Here is a 20,957-nt window from a genome sequence, read left to right as displayed (position 1 = left end):
ATTTTCCTTTCCTATTGAACACCGTTCTTTCCGTCTGAAATATTATAGTTTATTTACATAGTAGGGTACCTGAGGATTGAATAGAAACATTGTTTGACTTGTTTGGACGAAGTTTACCGGTAGCTTTTGGATTCCTTTGTATGCATGTTGAAGGAGTGGATTACTGAAATCAATGGCGCCAACTCAACTGACTTTTTTGGATATAAAAAAGGACTTTATCAAACAAAACGAACATTCATTGCGTGGCTGGGACCCTTGGGATTGCAAACAGAGGAAGATCTTCAAAGGTAAGTGATTTATTTAACGCTATTTGTGATTTTGTGAAGCCAATGCTGGTTGAAAAAATATTTTTGATGTGGGGAGCTGTCATCAGATAATCACATGGTATGCTTTTGCCATAAAGCCTTTTTGAAATCCAACAATGCAGTTGGATTAACAGGAAGTTAAGCTTTTAAATGATATAAGACACTTGTATGTTCATGAATGTTTAATATTATGACTTTGTCATTTGAATTTGGCGCTCTCCAATTTCACCGGATGTTGTCGGAAGAGGGTATTACTGTCAAGAGGAGTGAAACAAGGTTGTCCACTATCGACATATCTATTTATTATGGCCATCAAAATAAAATGATAGCTATTAAAATCAGATCCAACAATAATATCAAGGGGATAGAAATCTGAGGCTTAAAAACCAAGGTCTCATTGTACACTGAGGACTCATGCTTTCTTTTAAATCCACTGTTTTGATCCCATAGACAATCTAGATAATTTCTCTAACCTCTCTGGAATACAACTGAACTATGATAAGTGTACCATTATAAAATGGGATGGTTTTCAGAGATTGGTGGGAGTGGTTGAGGGTAGCTGAAGGGTGGGACGTAAAATAAATACAAATATATGACTAATGTAACATATACTGTGTCCATAATATGTGTATAGTATGTATAAGCTAGAAGTAGAAGCCTAAGTATTGTTGTCCATTAATTTTCTCAAATTAGGGAGGGGTGGTAGGGTTATGGGAAAATAATAAAATAAAATGTTTGTAAAAATGTTTTATGAGGGATTGGAAATAATGCAGACATTACATTGAAGATACCCACATTCTATCTGCAATATTAAAGCTGATCTACCCCTAAAAATAACAAATAGATGGTCATGAAGGAAAGGAGACAAGTAAAGGAGGAGAGGAGACTATTAAATGAATTTTCTGAAGAATGGCTCCATACCTCAGGGGTTAGCGCACTGGTCTTGTAAACCAGGGGTCGTGAGTTCGATTCTCACTGGGGCCTTGATTTTGACTCTACCCTCTGTGACATTCATCTGAAACTTTACACAGTGCTGCACAGGGTGGGAGTTACCATTTCTCTCGCTCTATACAGCAGAAAGTTCAAAATGTGACAATAAACTGACAATATATCGCCCTGCAAAAATAATTCTCCCTGTATTACTACTGTAAGAGACATTGCCAAACAAACTGACGATACCATTCCACCTTTGCCGATTCTGTCCTTGGCCGCCCATCATGATTAAAAAAGGGCTGAAACTGGAGACAGGAGTAGCAGAGGTCATGTAAACCAGTGATGCATGTTGAAAGAATAACAACATTAACTTGGACTTTTCCTTATATTAACTGTAACTCAGTAAAACCTTTTCAGTTGTTGCGTGTTGCGTATATATTTTTTGTTCAGTATGGTAAATAATGTCTACTTCTGAGAAAGTATTAAAACTTCTTAGAGCTAAGGGGCAGTATCCTGAATTTCTGCCTGACTGATGTGCCCAAAGCAAACTGCCTGTTACTCAGGCCCAGAAGCTAGGAAATGGATATAATTGGTAGAATTTGATAGAAAACAATTTGAAGTTTCTAAACTGTTAAAATAATGTCTGTGAGTATAACAGAATTTATATGGAAGGCAAAAACCCGAGGAAAATCCATCCAGAAATATTTTTGGTGGGCGGTAACAGACCTTTCCAATGCAAGTCTATGGGCCTACATATAAAAATTCTTCCCATTATGTAGTACCTATGGATTCCACTAGATGTCAACAGTCTTTATACAGGGTTTCAGGCTTGTTTCTTGAAAAACAAACAAGTAATAGTCGTTTTTTCCAAGGGAGCTCAACAGGAAAAGTAGGCTTTTGTGGCGCACGTGAATGAGGGCGCGCTCTTCGTTATTTTCCTTTCCTATTGAACACCGTTCTTTCCGTCTGAAATATTATAGTTTATTTACATAGTAGGGTACCTGAGGATTGAATAGAAACATTGTTTGACTTGTTTGGACGAAGTTTACCGGTAGCTTTTGGATTCCTTTGTATGCATGTTGAAGGAGTGGATTACTGAAATCAATGGCGCCAACTCAACTGACTTTTTTGGATATAAAGAAGGACTTTATCAAACAAAACGAACATTCATTGCGTAGCTGGGACCCTTGGGATTGCAAACAGAGGAAGATCTTCAAATGTAAGTGATTTATTTAATCGCTATTTGTGATTTTGTGAAGCCTATGCTGGTTGAAAAAATATTTTTTAATGTGGGGAGCTGTCATCAGATAATCACATGGTATGCTTTTGCAATAAAGCCTTTTTGAAATCCGACAATGCAGTTGGATTAACAGGAAGTTAAGCTTTTAAATGATATAAGACACTTGTATGTTCATGAATGTTTAATATTATGACTTTGTCATTTGAATTTGGCGCTCTCCAATTTCACCGGATGTTGTCGGAAGAGGGTATTACTGTCAAGAGGAGTGAAACAAGGTTGTCCACTATCGACATATCTATTTATTATGGCCATCAAAATAAAATGATAGCTATTAAAATCAGATCCAACAATAATATCAAGGGGATAGAAATCTGAGGCTTAACCCTTTCACGCGTGAGTTCCAAATATCTCTAACGGTTGCCACAGCGTGAGTTTTTTTGTGCACGTGATGTTAGAATGTTCTCTCCATTCCAGAATGTGATTGTTACGTAACAGTGCATTTAATCCGCGCTGCCCTCAAACCAAAGCACGCAGACTGTTTTTATTTATAGGCTGTTTCAACTTCAATTTCAAAGGATTTTCTAACAAGTTTTTATTTTCTAAGAACAGTTTGAATTTAGGTGTGTTCCGCCTCCTCATTCATTCACATAAAAATAGTCATTTTTACTTTTGCGGATAATTTAATTTTTGGGACATTTCTGACCCGGACAAAATTCCCCAAGCACTTTCCAATTGTTTGTGCAGTTCAAGTCTGCAGACATTTGCTAATCTCCCCTCAGAACAGGATCTGCACACGTGTTCACATTTTCCATCTGTTGCCCTCATTGTTTTCGTTACTAATAATAACTTTGGAAATGTGTGCGTTTCTATCAAAGTAAGTGCATTATTACATTGTAATAGTTTATGTATGTCGTTTCTATTGTAGCGTACTGTATGTATGGAGCATAATAGATTTGTGTATATTCTTTATAACCGCGGACACGTGAGGTAACGTTACTCATTTTATAACCTTTATGTTATATTCAATCGTGCTTAGGTAGCTAGCTACATTTTTCTATCAGCTCTGTAAAACAATGCTAATTGCATCAGAGAAGTATTATCTTGTGTTGTATTTTGAAGCTACATGGCCTTATGACTCCCTAGTGGCGCAGCGGTCAAAGGCACAGCACGGTGCTAGAGACGTCACTACACACTCCCTGGTTCAAATCCATGCTGCGTTTCTAAGTAAGTGCCTTATTACGTTATAATAGTTTCTGTATGCCGTAGCAAGAATAATGTATACTTCTTATAAGCGAGGGGACGTTACTCATTTTATAACTTTTCATTTTAGTCATTTAGCAGACGCTCTTATCCAGTGCAACTTACAGTAGTGAATGAATACATTTCATACGTTTTTTTTTCTTCCATACTGGCCCCCTGTGGGAATTGAACCCACAACCCTGGCGTTGCAAACACCATTGCAAACACCATGCTCTACCAATTGAGCCACAGGGAGGCCCACCTTCATGGTGTTATATTCAATCGTGCTTAGGTAGCTAGCTACATTCTTCTATTAGCTCTGTAAAACAATGCTAGTTGCGTCAGAGAAGTATTAGCTTGTGTTGTATTTTGAAGCTACATGGCCTTATGACTCCCTAGTGGCGCAGCGCTCAAAGGCACTGCATCTCAGTGCTAGAGGCATCACTACAGACACCCTGGTTCAAATCCAGACTGTATCACAACTGGCTGTGATTGGGAGTCCCATAGGGCGCGCACAATTGGCTCAGCGTTGTCCGAGTTTGGCCGGTGTAGGCCATCATAGGTAAATAATAATTTGCTGTTAAATGACTTGCCTAGTAAAATAAAACATATGACCATGGTTTGTTTATTTGGTCTATTCAGCATGGCTCTGTTCTGCCCTGCCTTGCCCCCTTGTGGAGCTCAAAAGTTAGTTTCTTACTGTTATAACTCAAATCTGTGATTTTGTCAATGCAATAAACTATTTTTATAGCTGTGTTTATTATGTTATTTGTAATATTGTTTTATTGCTATATCCTTATATTGTATTCTAATTAATAATTCCTCTTTATTCTGTACTTTCAGAAACCACAAACAGTATTTGCCAATATCATAACTGGACATCTTTCGAGCTGAAGATTGAGGACAGCTTTTGTATGCTAACGTTCTCTCCTTAACAGTTTTACTGGATGGAAACACAGCAAGAAAACACATAGGCCAATATGTAATAGTCGTCTATTTTATTGAAGTATTGGTAGTTGGTTCAACAACAACTTGTTTTACTAGAGGACAAAAAATTGAATATGCATAACCCATATTTAATATTCATGCAGTGACTGAACAACAACTGCATTTCCACCCCCACCTCTAAAGGCATAGTATCATGGCAGGTCACCTGTCAAGTCACCTGTCAGGTCAGTCAGTCACTTATTGCTGCAGATGTGCTCAATAATGCTTGAGCATGTGATACTCCTCAAAGCATGGTGAAATACATAGAGGTGTATCACAAGCTAAACACATGTATTTTGTCATCTTCCTCTGCTTACTTCTCCTGGCGCCAGACAGGCAGACTTTGCAGTGCCTCCGTGTGCGACTACCTTGAGCAGCAGTTTGAGGGACTTTGCAGGGAAAATGCCGTGCAGTGAGGCGTAGGGGATTGTCTAAAGCAGGGCGACCCCCAGTGGAGGGGCGCCGAGGGGTGTGGTGCTCCTCCAACAGCTCTCTCATACTTTACCTATGAGGGAGTGGGGAGGATGAGGAAAGTTAGAGGATGATGAGGCAGTGGGTAGGTTGGTGAGATATTGTCACTGTAATTGCATAATGGATTTGTATGTGAACTGTACATCCAATTACAAAAATACCTTGTTCAGTAATCATCTCACCTGTTAGTTGGCGGTGAACTATGCTGCCGTTGAGGACAGCAGTGTCGATCAGCTGGAAAAATATCTTCTTATACCACTTGGTCGTTTTCCGAGTGCATTCCACAAAGCTGTTTATCATGTCCGCCTTATCCACGGCCCCCATTTTGAGGTTATAGTCTAGCACACAATCTGGTTTTATCTTTCTCTCTCCCGTCAGGTGGTCCACCTTCCCTGTGGCCGACATGGTTGCTGTATGGACAGTGGAGAGGACATGGACGTCTCTTTTGTCATGCCACTTTACTGCCAGCTGTTGACCGTTCTCCTGGAACTCCACCTCCCCTCTCTGCATCTTCCTGCATCCGAATGCCGGCATCCCCTTCCTGTTCGACCTGACTGTGCCACAGGCCCCTGTGCTGTTGGAGAGCAGATGCTGGAAGAGTGTGGGACTGCTGTACCAATTGTCCACGTACAAAGTGTGTCCCTTGCCGAGATGAGGAGCCAGCATGGTCATCACCACGGACCCAGACACCCCAAGCCCCTCATAATGTTTGATGTCAGTGGTAGACCCTGTGTACACTATAATATCCAGGACATATCCTGTCTTCACGTCGCACATGACAAAGAACTTGACCCCAAACCTGTGCCTTTTGGAGGGAATATATTGACGGAACGCCAGCCTACCTTTCCATAACATCAGGGACTCATCAATGCATAGGTCCTTGTATGGCACAAAGACCCGACCAAATGCTGATGTCAGGCTGATAAGAACAATTCTTATTTTGTATAACGGGTCACTTAGGATGGCAGTAGCATTGTTGACGAAATGCAGGCATCGCAGCAGAATTAGGAAGCGGTCTTGGGAAAAGAGGGTGGCAAAGAAGGGAGTTGCAAACATAGGATCTGTGCTCCAGTAGTCTCTTAGGGAGTTCTTCTTTACTATCCCCATGAGGAGGACTGTCACCAGGAAGGTATACATTTCACTAATTGTGGTTGTCACCCATTTAGCGAGTTTCCCCCTCACTCCTGGCTCTCTCTTCTCCTGTAGCTCCAAGGCATAGCGATTGGTCTCCTGTACTATGTTTCCCACGAGCTCCTCTGTCAGAAACAACTTGAAGCACTCTGCCTCAGTTGGAAATGGCAAGGGGCGTTGCACTCCAGACTGGGACTCGTCAAAGCAAACAGCAGGGCCAGGAGGGGTGAAATGGCTGGCGGCCTTCCAGCTACCACAGAACTCTTGTACTTCATCCACTGACGGTCTGCCTCCATCAACACCAGCATCTTCAAAGGGACCTGGTACTTCGTCAGTGGACAAGGGAACCTCAGATTCAGGGTTCTCAATGGCTACAAGGTTGGGGGGCAGCTCCTCACTGTCACTGTCAGAATCTGATTCCTGACTTTCATACTCAGACTCATTGTCAGAATTTTTAAAAATCTCCAGAATTTCCACATTTGTGAGTTGTCTCCTTTTGAAAGACATTGCTATTGCTACAGCTTAGCTCACGAGCTACATACATAAACAACAACACTGAATGGCTCAGAGTGAGAGGGTACGTGATTGACTGCCGGCATGCGTCACTTGTATCAATAAATCACCATCAGAAAATGTTTTGTGTGGTAATTATTTGTGTATTTACTGTTTTATTCACATGTTTTCAATTCTAGGTGACAAATCATGCATTCCGATTCTTGCATAGATTGTAATGGGCACATATTATGTGTGTAAAATACTTATTTTAAGGTTATACTGATTATGATGAGCTAAGCTAATTCCAGCTATGTGTATGGAGCCATGTTTGTTGACATACAATGCATTCTGGGTTTCACGTAATCGTCTGACCAAAGATGTTATAACAAAATGAGGTGAGTAAGAGTTCACTCATTTTTTGAGGACTTCTGGAAATGAATGGTGGGATGTGAACGACAGTAGACACACCCCTTCAACGTGCATACTATAAACAGACCGAACTCATCTTGTCTGTTATAATCTTCGGTTTCTGTGAGGAAAAAAATGCATGGCTGCGCGCTGAAACTAATCGTCGGATTACTTTCGATTTCTAGAAAGTGTTTTACTCAATTATTTTGATCAACGGTGAGCAAACCCGTGATGTGATTAATTGTAAATAGTAATTGCTATTAGCTAATTCATAGTGTAGTTTATGTCAGCCGAGAGTTAGAAAATATGACCGCTTGTGTTGCGTCAATCTTTCCTCAGCGCTAGGACAAATGTAGCGTACATTTTTCCGGTTAGGATGATTGTGTTATGCTATAGATACTTCTGTGAATATCTGAACATTGCATCCAAAAATAAACTGCTCACATTCTGGACATAACTTTGTAAGGACTGTGTTTGTGTAAATAGTTTCAGAAAAAAGTGTGGCCAGCTGCGCGCTGAAACTAATTGTCGGATTACTTTCAATAATTGTACATAGTAATTGCTATTAGCTAATTCATGGTATAGTTTACGTAAGGACTGTTTGTGTAAATAGTTTCTGAAAAAAGTGTGGCCAGCTCAAATGTTGATTGTTGCGTCATTCGAAACTGGCCGTTCTAAATGAGCATTCTAAATTAGGGTTCTAATCACACGGGGTGTGATCGTACGCTTCAGGGACCACTGTAGAACGATCACACCCCGTGTGATGGTACGTGTGAAAGGGTTAAAAACCAAGGTGTCATTGTACACTGAGGACTCATGCTTTCTTTTAAATCCACTGTTTTGATCCCATAGACAATCTAGATAATTTCTCTAACCTCTCTGGAATACAACTGAACTATGATAAGTGTACCATTATAAAATGGGATGGTTTTCAGAGATTGGTGGGAGTGGTTGAGGGTAGCTGAAGGGTGGGACGTAAAATAAATACAAATATATGAATAATGTAAAATATGCTGTGTCCATAATATGTGTATAGTATGTATAAGCTAGAAGTAGAAGCCTAAGTATTGTTGTCCATTAATTTTCTCAAATTAGGGAGGGGTGGTAGGGTTATGGGAAAATAATAAAATAAAATGTTTGTAAACATTTTTTATGAGGGATTGGAAATAATGCAGACATTACATTGAAGATACCCACATTCTATCTGCAATATTAAAGCTGATCTACCCCTAAAAATAACAAATAGATGGTCATGAAGGAAAGGAGACAAGTAAAGGAGGAGAGGAGACTATTAAAGGAATTTCAAAAAAAGTTCAATCCCAAGGGTCCCAGCTACGCAATGAATGTTCGTTTTGTTTGATAAAGTCCTTCTTTATATCCAAAAAAGTCAGTTGAGTTGGCGCCATTTAGCTGTGGTTTGGGTTTATGTGACATTATATGCTAGCTTGAAAAATGGGTGTCTGATTATTTCTGGCTGGGTACTCTGCTGACATAATCTAATGTTTTGTTTTCGTTGTAAAGCCTTTTTGAAATCAGACAGTGTGGTTAGATTAACGAGAGTCTTGTCTTTAATATGGTGTAAAATAGTCATATGTTTGAGAAATTGAAGTATTAGCATTTCTAAGGTATTTGAATATCGCGCCACAGGATTACACTGGCTGTGGAGTTGGACCTAGCCCATAGAGGTTAGTAAACAACGCTTTCAATACATTTTTATTTTGTCTGAAATTTTGTTTATTTATTCTGAAATTGTATTTTATTTTGTCTGTGAACTTGAGTCATGTGTGGGGTCGTGGAGGGGAGATGCTGCACATGCACAAGAAAGTTTTTGTTTTGTCTGAGAGCAATCAGTAGCACACAATCTCAATTTCTCATTTTATGTGTGAGTGTGTGTGTGTGTGTGTGTGTGTGTGTGTGTGTGTGTGTGTGTGTGTGTGTGTGTGTGTGTGTGTGTGTGTGTGTGTGTGTGTGTGTGTGTGTGTGTGTGTGTGTGTTTTTGTGGTGTGTTTTTGTGGTGTGTAAATTATTTTATAACTGCCGGGTCAAAAATGACCCTAAGACAATCTTTGTAGCCTGGTGGTGTACAGCTTTCATGTAAATTTGAACAAAGGCAATGTTTCACTTTTTCTAATGTTGGGGTCACTCTAGGAAAGGTACGCTAGCGTCCCACCCACGGTTCACACTATTCAACAGCCAGTGAAAAATCTGAGCGCCAAATTCAAAACAACAAAATGTCATAATTCAAAGTTCTCAAACATACGACTATTTTACACCATTTTAAAGGTACACTGCTCCTTAATGTAACCACATTGTCCGATTTCAAAAAGGCTTTACGGCGAAAGCATACAGTTAGATTATGTTAGGACAGGTACAACACAAGAAAAACCACACAGCCATTTTTCAAGCAGGCGAGGGGTCACAAATACCAGCAATTCAGCTAAAATTAAGCACTAACCTTTGACGATCTTCATCAGATGACACTCCTAGGACTCAATATTAGACAATACATGTATGTTTTGTTCGATAAAGTTCATATTTATATCCAAAAACAGCATTTTACATTGGCGCGTGATTTTCAGAAAATATTTTGCCTCCAATACTGACGGTGAATCAGCACAACAATTTACAAAAATACTCATCATAAACGTTGATAAAATATTAAACTGTTATTCAAAGAATTATAGATAACCACCTCCTTTATGCAACCGCTGTGACAGATTTCAAAAAAGCTTCACGGGGAAAGCACACTTTGCAATAATCTGAGTACAGCGCTCAGAAACATACACCAGGCAATACAGATACCCGCCATTTTGGAGTCATCTAAAATCATAAATAGCATTATAAATATTCACTTACCTTTGATGATATTCATCAGAAGGAACTTCCAGGAATCCCAGGTCCACAATAAATGTTGTTTTGTTCGATAAAGTCCATAATTTATGTCCAAATACCTCCTTGTTGTTTGTGCATTCAGTAAGCTACTCCAAATCTAGGAAGCGCGCCCAAAATTTCATGACGAAAAGTTTAAAAAAAGTTATATTTACGTTCGTTGAAACATGTCAAACGTTGTATAGCATCAATCTTTAGGGCCTTTTTAACATAACATTTCAATAATATTCCAACCGGATGATTCCAATGTCTTGAAAAACATTTTGGAACACAGATATCTCATCACGTGAACGCACGCCACAAAACTCATGTCATTTTCTGAGTCACCAACTTCCCGGCCTTCTTGTTCGCTCTCTGTTCACTGCAAATGCCTGAAACTAGGTTCTAAAGACTGTTGACATCTAGTGGAAGCCTTAGGAAGTGCAAAATGAACCCTAAGTAACTATGTGTTAGATAGGCAATGACTTGAAAAGACTACAAGCACCAGATTTCCCACTTCCTGGTTGGATTTTTGTCAGGTTTTTGCCTGCCATATGAGTTCTGTTATACTCACAGACATCATTCAAACAGTTTTAAAAACGTCTGAGTGTTTTCTATCCAAATCTACTAATAATATGCATATTCTAGTTCCTGGGCCCGAGTAGTAGGCCGTTTAATTTGGGTATGTTTTTCATCCGGCCGTGAAAATACTGCCCCCTACCCAGGAGAGGTCTTAAGACAACACAAGGGTTAAGACATGACTCTGCTATGCCATTGTGCTGTAGAATTTCTGAATTTTGTCGCTTATATAAGCATCACTTTACAAATATGCATAGTCACTTCACAAATTACCTTGACTAACCTGTACCCCAGCACATTGACTAGGTACCGGTGCCCCATGTATATAGCCTTGTTATTGTTATGTAATTGTCTTCTGTTACTTTTGGATTTTATCTTTTACTTTACATTATTTAGTAAATATCTTCTTAACTCTTCTTGAACTGCATTGTTGGTTAAGGGCTTGTAAGTTAGCATTTCACTGTAAAGTCTACACCTGTTGTATTCAGCGCATGTGACAAATTAAATTTGATTTGATAATAAATTCTAGACATTTGTTTATACTTGACTAAGCGTACTGTCATGACGTTGGCCTGAGGGTTTATGACCCCCATAAATACCTTTTTCCCTTTTCCTCTCTCTACTCTACTGATGTGACTATTGAAAATCCCTTTGTTAACATTGAGAGAGTCTGGTGAGTTTGTGGTCTGTCCATCCATGTGTCCATGGGGAAAGAGAGAGAGACTCAGACAGACAGACTGCCTCTACCTCCTCCTCTTCAACGCTACATCCTGCCCAGCATGTGACACCCACACACACACAAACTATAGAGTTCTCACTGACCCAAAATACTAACAACCTTGGTGAAAATGTTTCTGACCTCTCTTTGCTCTTGAGAAGAATAAAGCAATATGTCAACTTATTATTATCACTGCTTCAGCGTCTCCTTGTATGTTTACCACTCAAACGTAAAATGAAGAAATGTTAGTTCAGAGGCCTGGGAGTTCGGTTTAGTCTAGTCGACAACCTTGTTAACAAAAACCCTTTAATCAAAGCAATGAGATGAAAAAAAATACAGAAGGGGAAAAAAGTAACAATAGTTGTGCTCTGTACATACCTACATGTGTGTGATTGAATTACAAATTAAAAATGTTTTGAAAAGGCTTGTCAAATATAAAGTATGGAAGTGAATTCATCATCTTTACTTGACTTAAAAATAGTCATTTATAGAAGAGCTGTTGGGACTCTTCTGTTGGGACAGCTTTATGTAGGCCCTAACAGTTTGTGGGCACCGTTTGTCACTGTTATAGCGCAATTAATGTACCGTTTAGTGTTGTGTTGTGTAGTGGCTTGCTGGCATGCATCCCACATTTTTGTTGATGGTAGGCTATAACGGTAGGCTATAACTGACTATGATGATACTTTAGCTAATATGGTGACAACTATATAAGTTGTATGTAGTGGTTATGATATGGTTTGGCTTGGAAAGGTTTATTCGCCTGGTCACATACACCTGATGTATTGTGCAAAGAAGTCCACAAATGAAGGGGAGAGTGCATAGATGCGAGAAGGAATACAACGTGGCTGCTATGAAAGTGAACTGTGTTTATGGGTGATCCTGGGTGTATTCATTCCACCGATTCTGTTTAAAAATGTTTCTTAAACAGAAGCAAACAGAACGAAACAGGGCGAAACATTCCTGAATTTGTCCAATAGAAACCCTTGTTTGCAACTGTTGGACTAATTATTACACCCTAGATCTGCTAGATGTAGGCAAGAGTGTGCAAGGCGGTATTGAATGTGTCACTGTCTGTCCATGTCAACCTGTGTGCACCTGCATTGTAAACTTTAATTCATAGGCTAGTTTGGAACAACCTCATGATGGGTATAGGGAAAATTAGAATATCATGTAGGAGCCTAAACCTATCAATGTTACATTGAACTGGGTGAATGGAATATGAACGACAGTCATCCAATATGCTATAATAGAAAAAAGGCCATGCTCATGAAGAAAAAAATTGTCCTCCCCAGTTTAAACTGCACCGACCGCCACTGTTTGCCTGAGTGATAACATGTCCTTTATAAATAAAAACACAATGTTAAAAAACAGCCTACTGTTGAGATCATGATGGAAGTGTGTGAGCTGTAGCAAGCGGTAGGCTATAACTGCTATTGTAAACGTTTAGCCTACCTATTGAACTACAGACAAGAAAATAAACTCGGAAAATAACCAGCGACTATCTACAGAGGACGCACAGAAGCTGACATTCTTTCTGCGCATGCTCTCTCTCTCTCTCTCTCTCTCTCTCTCTCTCTCTCTCTATGAGCCTATTCTGGTTCTATTTTCTTTTTCTCTTTTTCTCAATTAAAAGCCCGAGCCTCATCCTCTTCATCTATTTTGTGTATGTGTTCATCCACTACATACGATATACGCGATAGAGAAACATACGCGATAGAGAAAGACGCGAAGTCAGGGAGGGGACGATGGAGAAAGAGGAGAGGGGGTGAGGGAGGGAGGGAGCCAGCCAGTAGGGAAGGAATAGGCCTACAGGCTAATATACAGTCGATGTGAGAAAGGCTGTTGACGTTTTAATACGCAATCATGCAAGATGCATGCATTAAACTGTAGCAGACAAAATAGTAGAATGCAGGTTATGTTTACCCACTATTATGACATACTATCCGTTGTTTGTTTGTCTCATAATCTCTCGCATGTCCATCATCACTTCACTACTTAGGTCACAGAATCTCGTGCCCTTGCACTGGCGATCTGTGTGACGTGGATCCGAGATTTCGGAACGTGCTGTTCTCTCCGCTGAGGTCGTTAGACTCACTGGACGGCATGGTTACTGTCCTGCAAGCATCCGGCAGTGGGGGGGGGGGGGGGGGGTAAGAGGAGTTTATAAAAACATGGTCAGTCATTACTAGGAAGGGCAAGAGAGAGAGAACGTGTGGTAAGCTACTATCTATTTACCTAAACAAGTTAGCCTACGTTTATTTATCCAACGACAATTCCTCCAAACAATCTCCATCTGATTAACCTGATCAAATGTCAATTTTGTATGACTGATTTTTTTATTTATTAAAGGAGCTATATGTAATTCTTTGCATTGCAATTTCACAAAATATATCTACAGTAATACTGGAATGATAGTGTTTCACAATATTTCACCCCCAAAAAAAGGAATTGGGACCACACAAAATTGCATTTAAATGGTGCAGCCTTTCTATTGGTCAACAAAAGACAGACCTTTTCTTGTTGTCAAATTGATTGGGGCCAGCAAATCTCTTGTTGTCAATGCAACAAAGGACCAGTCAATTTAACAAGAGATTTGCTGGCCCCAGTAAATTTGACAAAAAGAGATGGTTCATTGTTGAATTGTTACATGTAGTCTAGTACCTTTAAATTGTGTGGATAATACTTTAGGACTTTGGCCAGTCTTGATTCAAAATCTTGCAGTCATGACCCATGTCAAGACAGAAAAGTATTTATAGGCTACCTCAGTACTAGTTCAGGTTATAAATTAGTCCTTTATGTTCTTATCATAGGAACGCCATGATACTGTGTGTAAGGATAAGATAACGTTTTATTATATAATTTTTTTACTCCCTTTTCTCCCCAATTTTGTGATAACCAATTGGTAGTTACAGTCTTGTCCCATCGCTGCAACTCCCGTACGGACTCGGGAGAGGCGAAGGCGAGAGCCATGCGTCCTCCGAAACATGACCCTGCTAAGCACTGCTTCTTGACACACTGCTCGCTTAACCTGGAAGCCAGCCGCACCAATGTGTCGGAAGAAACAGCGTACAGTTGGCAACTGAAGTCAGCTTGCAAGCACCCGGCCTGCCACAAGGAGTCGCTAGAGCGTGATGGGACAAGGAAACCCCAGCCGGCCAAAACCTCCCCTAACCCGGACGACACTGGGCCAATTGTGCGCCGCCTCATGGGTCTCCCATTACGGCCGGCTGTGACACAGCCTGTGATCAAACCTGGGTCTGTAGGAACACTTCAAGCATTGCGATGCATTGCCTTAGACCGCTGTGCCACTCGGGAGGCCCAAGGATAGGATCATGAACTTGTGATGAATGACATCACTGTGAAATGTGGATTGCTCAATTGAGAATAACTCAGTCTAACATGATTTCTGTTTTCTCCACAGCCTTGAAAAACCCTAGCTCAGCCAGTGTCTGAGTAGTGAATATTGTGTGTGTGTGTGTGTGTAGGCTATAATGGGTCTGTCACTGTCTGGCTGGCTGGGTGGCATCCCAGCCAAGATGAAGAAGGATGCTCCCTCCTCTTCCTCCTTCCTCCCGCTGTCCATCCCTACCTCCTCCCGCCTTTCACTCCTCCTAAACTCCTCTCCCGTTGACCCTGGAGACCCCCGGTGCCGCTGGAGCCCCACACACTGTTCACCTCACTTCCTGCTGTCCCAGTGCGGGGAGGAAGTGACACGAGCCCCCACTCAGCAGATCAGCGACGGGGCTCGGGGGGAGAAGGGGGAAAGGGGAGGAATGCACGTCTGGGAGGTGCTCTGGTGCCCCACCCACAGAGGAAGTCATGCTGTGATTGGTGTATCCACGGAGCACTGCCCGCTACAAACCTCTGGTTACACTGCACTGATGGGCGGAGACTCACAGTCCTGGGGATGGGAACTCACAAACAATCAGCTGTGGCATGCAGGGCAAGCCCTGGGGAGATACCCCGGGGAGAGAGGGGTGCAGGCGCAAGAGCAATCTGTGTCCCCCCCTCACCCTGTCCCGGAGCGCGTGCTGCTGGTTCTGGATGCCGACACAGGAACTCTGGGATATGTAGTAGATGACTGCTTCCTGGGCATGGCCTTTAAGGACCTCCCCCAAGGGGTGGAGCTTTTCCCGGCCATCAGCAGCGTAAGGGGTGGAGCCTTCATACGACTACGCTACCTCAACGGAGCTACCCGTGAGTATAACTTCATTATTATAATACAATTTAACTTTATTGTCCCTTGGCTTGTTGTTTGGCTTTTATAGAATCAACACAGACAGGCAACATTTAGCACAGTATTACAGCTATCAAACTGAACACAGTGCAAATAACCCAACTAAAACAGTTCAGAACTATTCATGATGCCCTTAAACCCAAACCTGCCCACACCAAGTACTTATGTTTGCATGTATGTTTATTACATTTCTCTCTCTCTTTCCTTCCCTTTATTTCTCTCAGGTGAGCCTCCTGCACTGATGGCTCTCTGTGGTCTGTCCATCCATGTGTCCATGGGGAAAGAGAGAGAGACTCAGACAGACAGACTGCCTCTGCCTCCTCCTCTTCAACGCTACATCCTGCCCAGCATGTGACACACACACACACACCCACACACACACACACACACAAACTATAGAGTAAATAGGAAAGTTCTCACTGACCCAATGTCCATATACTGCTAAATTAAATAACAGTTTGTAATTGAATTATGCAGGTCATCCAGAAAAGAAATGAGCCTCTCTGTATTGTTGGGGCCAATGAGTGGTTTATGTAACAGCAAACCATCATTGGACAGTGCTGCACACATTGTGATGTTAGCTCCTCTCTGGCCTGGGACATCCATGGTTGCTCTCTATCCAATCACATTTCTTCCCCTTGCGTCGTGTTTTTGCCAGGTTGAATCCAGCTTCATCCACAAAGATGAATGTATGTGCAGTTTGCCTGGCTTCCATCTCCATTACTCTCTAAAATACAGTAAATCCACAGTTTTACAGTACTTTACATCATGCATAGCTGTGTATATACCCTGTTTAGTTATTGAACAGACATCTTACATGGACATACTGATACCAGAGTTATTTCACATGTTCACTGTTTCTCTCAAAGGGTACAGTGTACAACTGCTTCATCCTTATTTTATGTTTCTCTAGGACTCTGGCAATTGTCGTTGTGCTGACTGTATTCACATTCCCAAACGTGATATTGTCTGCCAGCACTCTGTCCTGAATTTCCCGCAGTTTTATTGCATTGTTGCCAATTACCATGGCAATTTCCTGTTCAGCTGATAATATTCTACCTCTCCCTCCTGTGGGAGGCAACCTTTGGATCCCACTGAAAAACAGAAAACAATCAATATATTTCAAAATGTGAACATACTGTATTGTACTGTAATATGTAGTTAAATTATCATTGAAGGATGCACATCTCACCTGTTGTTTTGCCTGAAAATTCGTACTATTGATGCAACTGTTGAACGTTGCAGATTTGGTTGCACCCTTAAACCGGCCTCTCTCAAAGAGAGACCATGGTTTACAACATGGTCAATAATTGTGGCCCTTATCTCATCCTCCACGCATTCTCCCTCTCCCTGCCACTCTTCTTTCCCCACCAACCTGTCTTCCTTGATCCATGTTTCCAAGCTAAATCATTCCGAAGCCGTCCTCTTTTGTCTGTTTGGTAACGAGACTAAAAACAGGACACTTGGGTAGGCTTTCAGCTGACATTGCAATCAGCTGTGTTTGGAATGATTACATATTCTGCTGAGATGTTCTATATGTTTCTATCTGGTTACTGCAGAAATGCACAACATTTGCCAACATTCTGTTTTGAATGTGTTTTTAACAGTTTTGGAAACAGTGTGTTAGTGTGAAGCAAAAGTATGTGAACCCTTTGGAAATACCTGGATTTCTGCATAAATTGGTCATAAAATTTGATCTGATCTTCATCTAGGTCACAACAATAGACAAACACGGTCTGCTTAAACTAATAACACACAAACACTTATATGTTTTCGTGTATTTATTGAACACACCATGTAAACATTCACAGTGTAGGGTGGGAAAAGTATGTGAACCCTTGGATTTAATAACTGTTTGACCCTCCTTTGGCAGAAATAACCTCAACCAAATGTTTCCTGTAGTTGCGGATCAGACCTGCACAATGGTCAGGAGGAATTTTGGAGCATTCGTCTTTACAAAACTGTTTCAGTTCAGCAATATTCTTAGGATGTCTGGTGTAAACTGCTATCTTGAGGTCATGCCACAGCATCTCAGTCATATCCAAGATGGCGTAGCAGTTCAGACATCTTTGTCTTGTCATGTCCCGTGTATATATTTTTCTTGTCCTTTGTATATATTTTTTATATTTTGAACCTCTATTTCAACATACTCTCCTGCAACCCACCTCACCCAATGTGGTATGGATCTGCTATTTTCTATACTTAAGAACCGGAACCCCCAACAGAAGCTAGCCAGCTAACTAGCTACTAGCTAGTAGTCAGTTAGCTGATGACCGCTAGCAGTGGCTAACTCCTGCCAGTCTGCATAGCGCGATTCAACCCAGAGCATACCAGACTGCTTTTTCTCCACATCTCCGGATTCCTACCACAAGCTCTGAACCTTTTCACCTGGATCATCGCAGCTAGCTAGCTGCTATCTGAGTGGCTACTCCTGGCTAACGTCTCTGTCCCGAAGCAGGCACCAGTTGCTAGCCGCGGCCCGCTAGCTGTCTAGAGCATATCAGACTGTTAGCTGAAGAGGTACATCAGCCAATTTCTTGGGCTACAATACCTATTTTGCCAATTGGCCTGGACCCTTTTACTGTCTACACAGAGCCCTGCCAATCCATCACGGCTGGTCTTCCGACGTAACAGTCCGAGGGGGCTACAACAGACTCTTCCGTCGCGATGTCCCCCTAAGGCCCTTTTGCTAGCCTGCTAACCCCGGCCCGCTAGCTGTCTGAATCGCCGAGTCTCCAGCTTGCCTAGCTACTCACTGGTCCCTATGATCACTCGGCTACGCATGCCTCTCCCTAATGTCAATATGCCTTGTCCATTGCTGTTTTGATTAGTGATTATTGTCTTGTTTCACTGTAGAGCCTCCAGCCCTGCTCAATATGCCTTAGCTAGCCCTTTTGTTCCATCTCCCACACACGCGGGGACCTCACCTGGTTTAAATGGTGTCTCTAGAGACAAAACCTCTCTCATCGTCAGTCAATGCTTAGGTTTACCTCCACTGAATTCACATCCTACCATACCCTTGTCTGTACATTATGCCTTGAATCTATTCTTCCGTGCCCAGAAACATGCTCCTTTAACTCTCTGTTCCGAACGCATTAGACAACCAGTTCTTATAGCCTTTAGCTGTACCCTTATCCTACTCCTCCTCTGTTCCTCTGGTGATGTAGAGGTTAATCCAGGCACTGCAGTGCCTAGCTCCACTCCCATTCCCCAGGCGCTCTCATTTGTTGACTTCTGTAACCGTAAAAGCCTTGGTTTCATGCATGTTAACATTAGAAGCCTCCTCCCTAAGTTTGTTTTATTCACTGCTTTAGCACACTCTGCCAAACCGGATGTCCTAGCCGTGTCTTTATCCTGGCTTAGGAAGGCCACCAAAAATCCAGAAATGTCCATCCCTAACTATAACATTTTCCGACAAGATAGAACTGCCAAAGGGGGCAGAGTTGCAATCTACTGCAGAGATGGCCTGCAGAGTTCTGGTATACTATACAGGTCTGTGCCCAAACAATTTGAGCTTCTACTTCTAAAAATCCACCTTCCAGAAACAAGTCTCTCACCGTTGCTGCTTGTTATAGACCACCTTCAGCCCCCAGCTGTTCCCTGGACACCATATGTGAATATTGGCCCCCATCTATCTTCAGAGCTCATAATGTTAGGTGACCTAAACTGGGACATGCTTAAAATCTCTTGAGGATACAATCCCGTTAACGGGATTGGTTGGACAACAACCAGTGAGATAGCACGGCGCGATATTCAAAACAAAATAATCTCAAAATTAAAATTCAAGTATTATATGGCATTTTAAAGATGCTCTACTCGTTAATCCAATCACATTGTCCGATTTCAAAAAGGCTTTACGGTGAAAGCAAAACATTAGATTATTTTAGCATAGCACCTCAGCAAAAAAAATAAAAAAGCCATTTTCCAAGCACGATAGTGTTAGGTCGCGTCAATTCAATTCTGGTGTCAGAACAAAGAGAAACTCTGGTCTCTAGTACGGTTTCACAGCTGTTTATTAAGCTAAGTAAATAGTGATAAATGCAATGTTCGTATATACGGGCTCACTGTAACACCTCGCAGGGCAGACAGAGAACTGAGTTACACATCCTTTGCTTTTCATTAAATAATCTGACAGAGATAGTTCCCGCTCACTGCTGGCCTGTCAGAGGGAGGATGAGCGTGGTTTAAACTTACTCATCCTATCGTTGGCGTGCAGGTTGGTCCCAACCTCGAGACGCCTCCTGTTGCCGGGCGTAGTTATTATCTTTGGCAGTTGATTTATCTTGTGACGGTACAATGCACAGTTCTCTAAAACCCCGACACCCCTCCGCATATACATTTCACCCATATCCTGCCGTTATCATTTAACCTCTATGGGCTAGGTGGGACGCTAGCGTGCCACCCGTGGTGCACTCCATCAACAGCAGGTGCATTTCAAGAGCGGCAAATTTGAATCCAAATAAATGTCAAAATTCAAATTTTTCAAACATACAACTATTTTACACCCTTTGAAAGATAAACATCTCCTTAATCTAACCACGTTTTACGATTTCAAAAAGGTTTTACGGCGAAAGCATAAATTTAGAGTATGTTAGGACAGTACATTTACAAGAGTTGTGTGTAATGTTTTGTCAAGTCAAAGACAGGGTCACCAAAACCATAAAACCAGCTAAAATGATGCACTAACCTTTTACAATCTCCATCAGATGACACTCCTAGGACATTATGTTAGACAATGCATGCATTTTTAGTTCTATCAAGTTCATATTTATATCCAAAAACAGCATTTTACTATGGCATTGATGTTGAGGAAATCGTTTCCCTCCAATAACCGGCAGTCAAGTCAGCGTCACAAATTAAATAATTAAAATTAGAAAACATTGGTAAAATATTATATTGTCATTTAAAGAATTATAGATTTACATCTCTTGAACGCAATCAACTTGCCAGATTTAAAAATAACCTTACTGGGAAATCACACTTTGCAATAATCTGAGCACTGCGCCCAGAAAAATACGCGTTGCGATACAGACTAGACGTCATGTTGGGGAGATCTAAAATCGAAAATACTATGTAAATAATCCATTACCTTTGATTCTCTTCATCAGATGTCACTTCCAGGTATCACAGGTCCATAACGAATGTAGTTTTGTTCAAAAAAGCTCATCATTTATGTCCAAAAATCTCCGTCTTGTTAGCACATGATCTAAGCCAGCCGGACTTCTCGTCATGAACGAGGGGAAAAAATATATTTACGTTCGTTCAAACATGTCAAACGTTGTATAGCATAAATCATTAGGGCCTTTTTAACCAGAACATGAATAATATTCAAGGTGGACGAATGCA

General features: G+C 41.3%; 1 protein-coding gene and 1 non-coding gene across 2 annotated transcripts; both read left to right on the top strand.

The window, feature by feature from the left end:
- Window positions 1-1,216: 1,216 nt before the first annotated feature.
- Window positions 1,217-1,289, top strand: trnat-ugu (transfer RNA threonine (anticodon UGU)). The gene has a single exon. It is a non-coding gene; the product is annotated as a tRNA-Thr (tRNA).
- A 13,576-nt stretch (window positions 1,290-14,865) lies between these two features.
- On the top strand, window positions 14,866-16,274 carry LOC106576116 (SPRY domain-containing SOCS box protein 2). The gene is made up of 2 exons (XM_045712838.1): window positions 14,866-15,571; window positions 16,270-16,274. Exons 1-2 carry the CDS (start codon window positions 14,866-14,868, stop codon window positions 16,272-16,274), a joined length of 711 nt encoding a protein of 236 aa, XP_045568794.1.
- Window positions 16,275-20,957: the final 4,683 nt, after the last annotated feature.

This window comes from Salmo salar, chromosome ssa02 (genome assembly GCF_905237065.1).
Source record: "Salmo salar chromosome ssa02, Ssal_v3.1, whole genome shotgun sequence".
In the NCBI taxonomy this organism is placed as follows: Eukaryota; Metazoa; Chordata; class Actinopteri; order Salmoniformes; family Salmonidae; genus Salmo; species Salmo salar.
The sequence above is the reverse complement of the archived record's forward strand: the minus strand, read 5'-3'. Positions and strand labels throughout refer to the sequence as shown.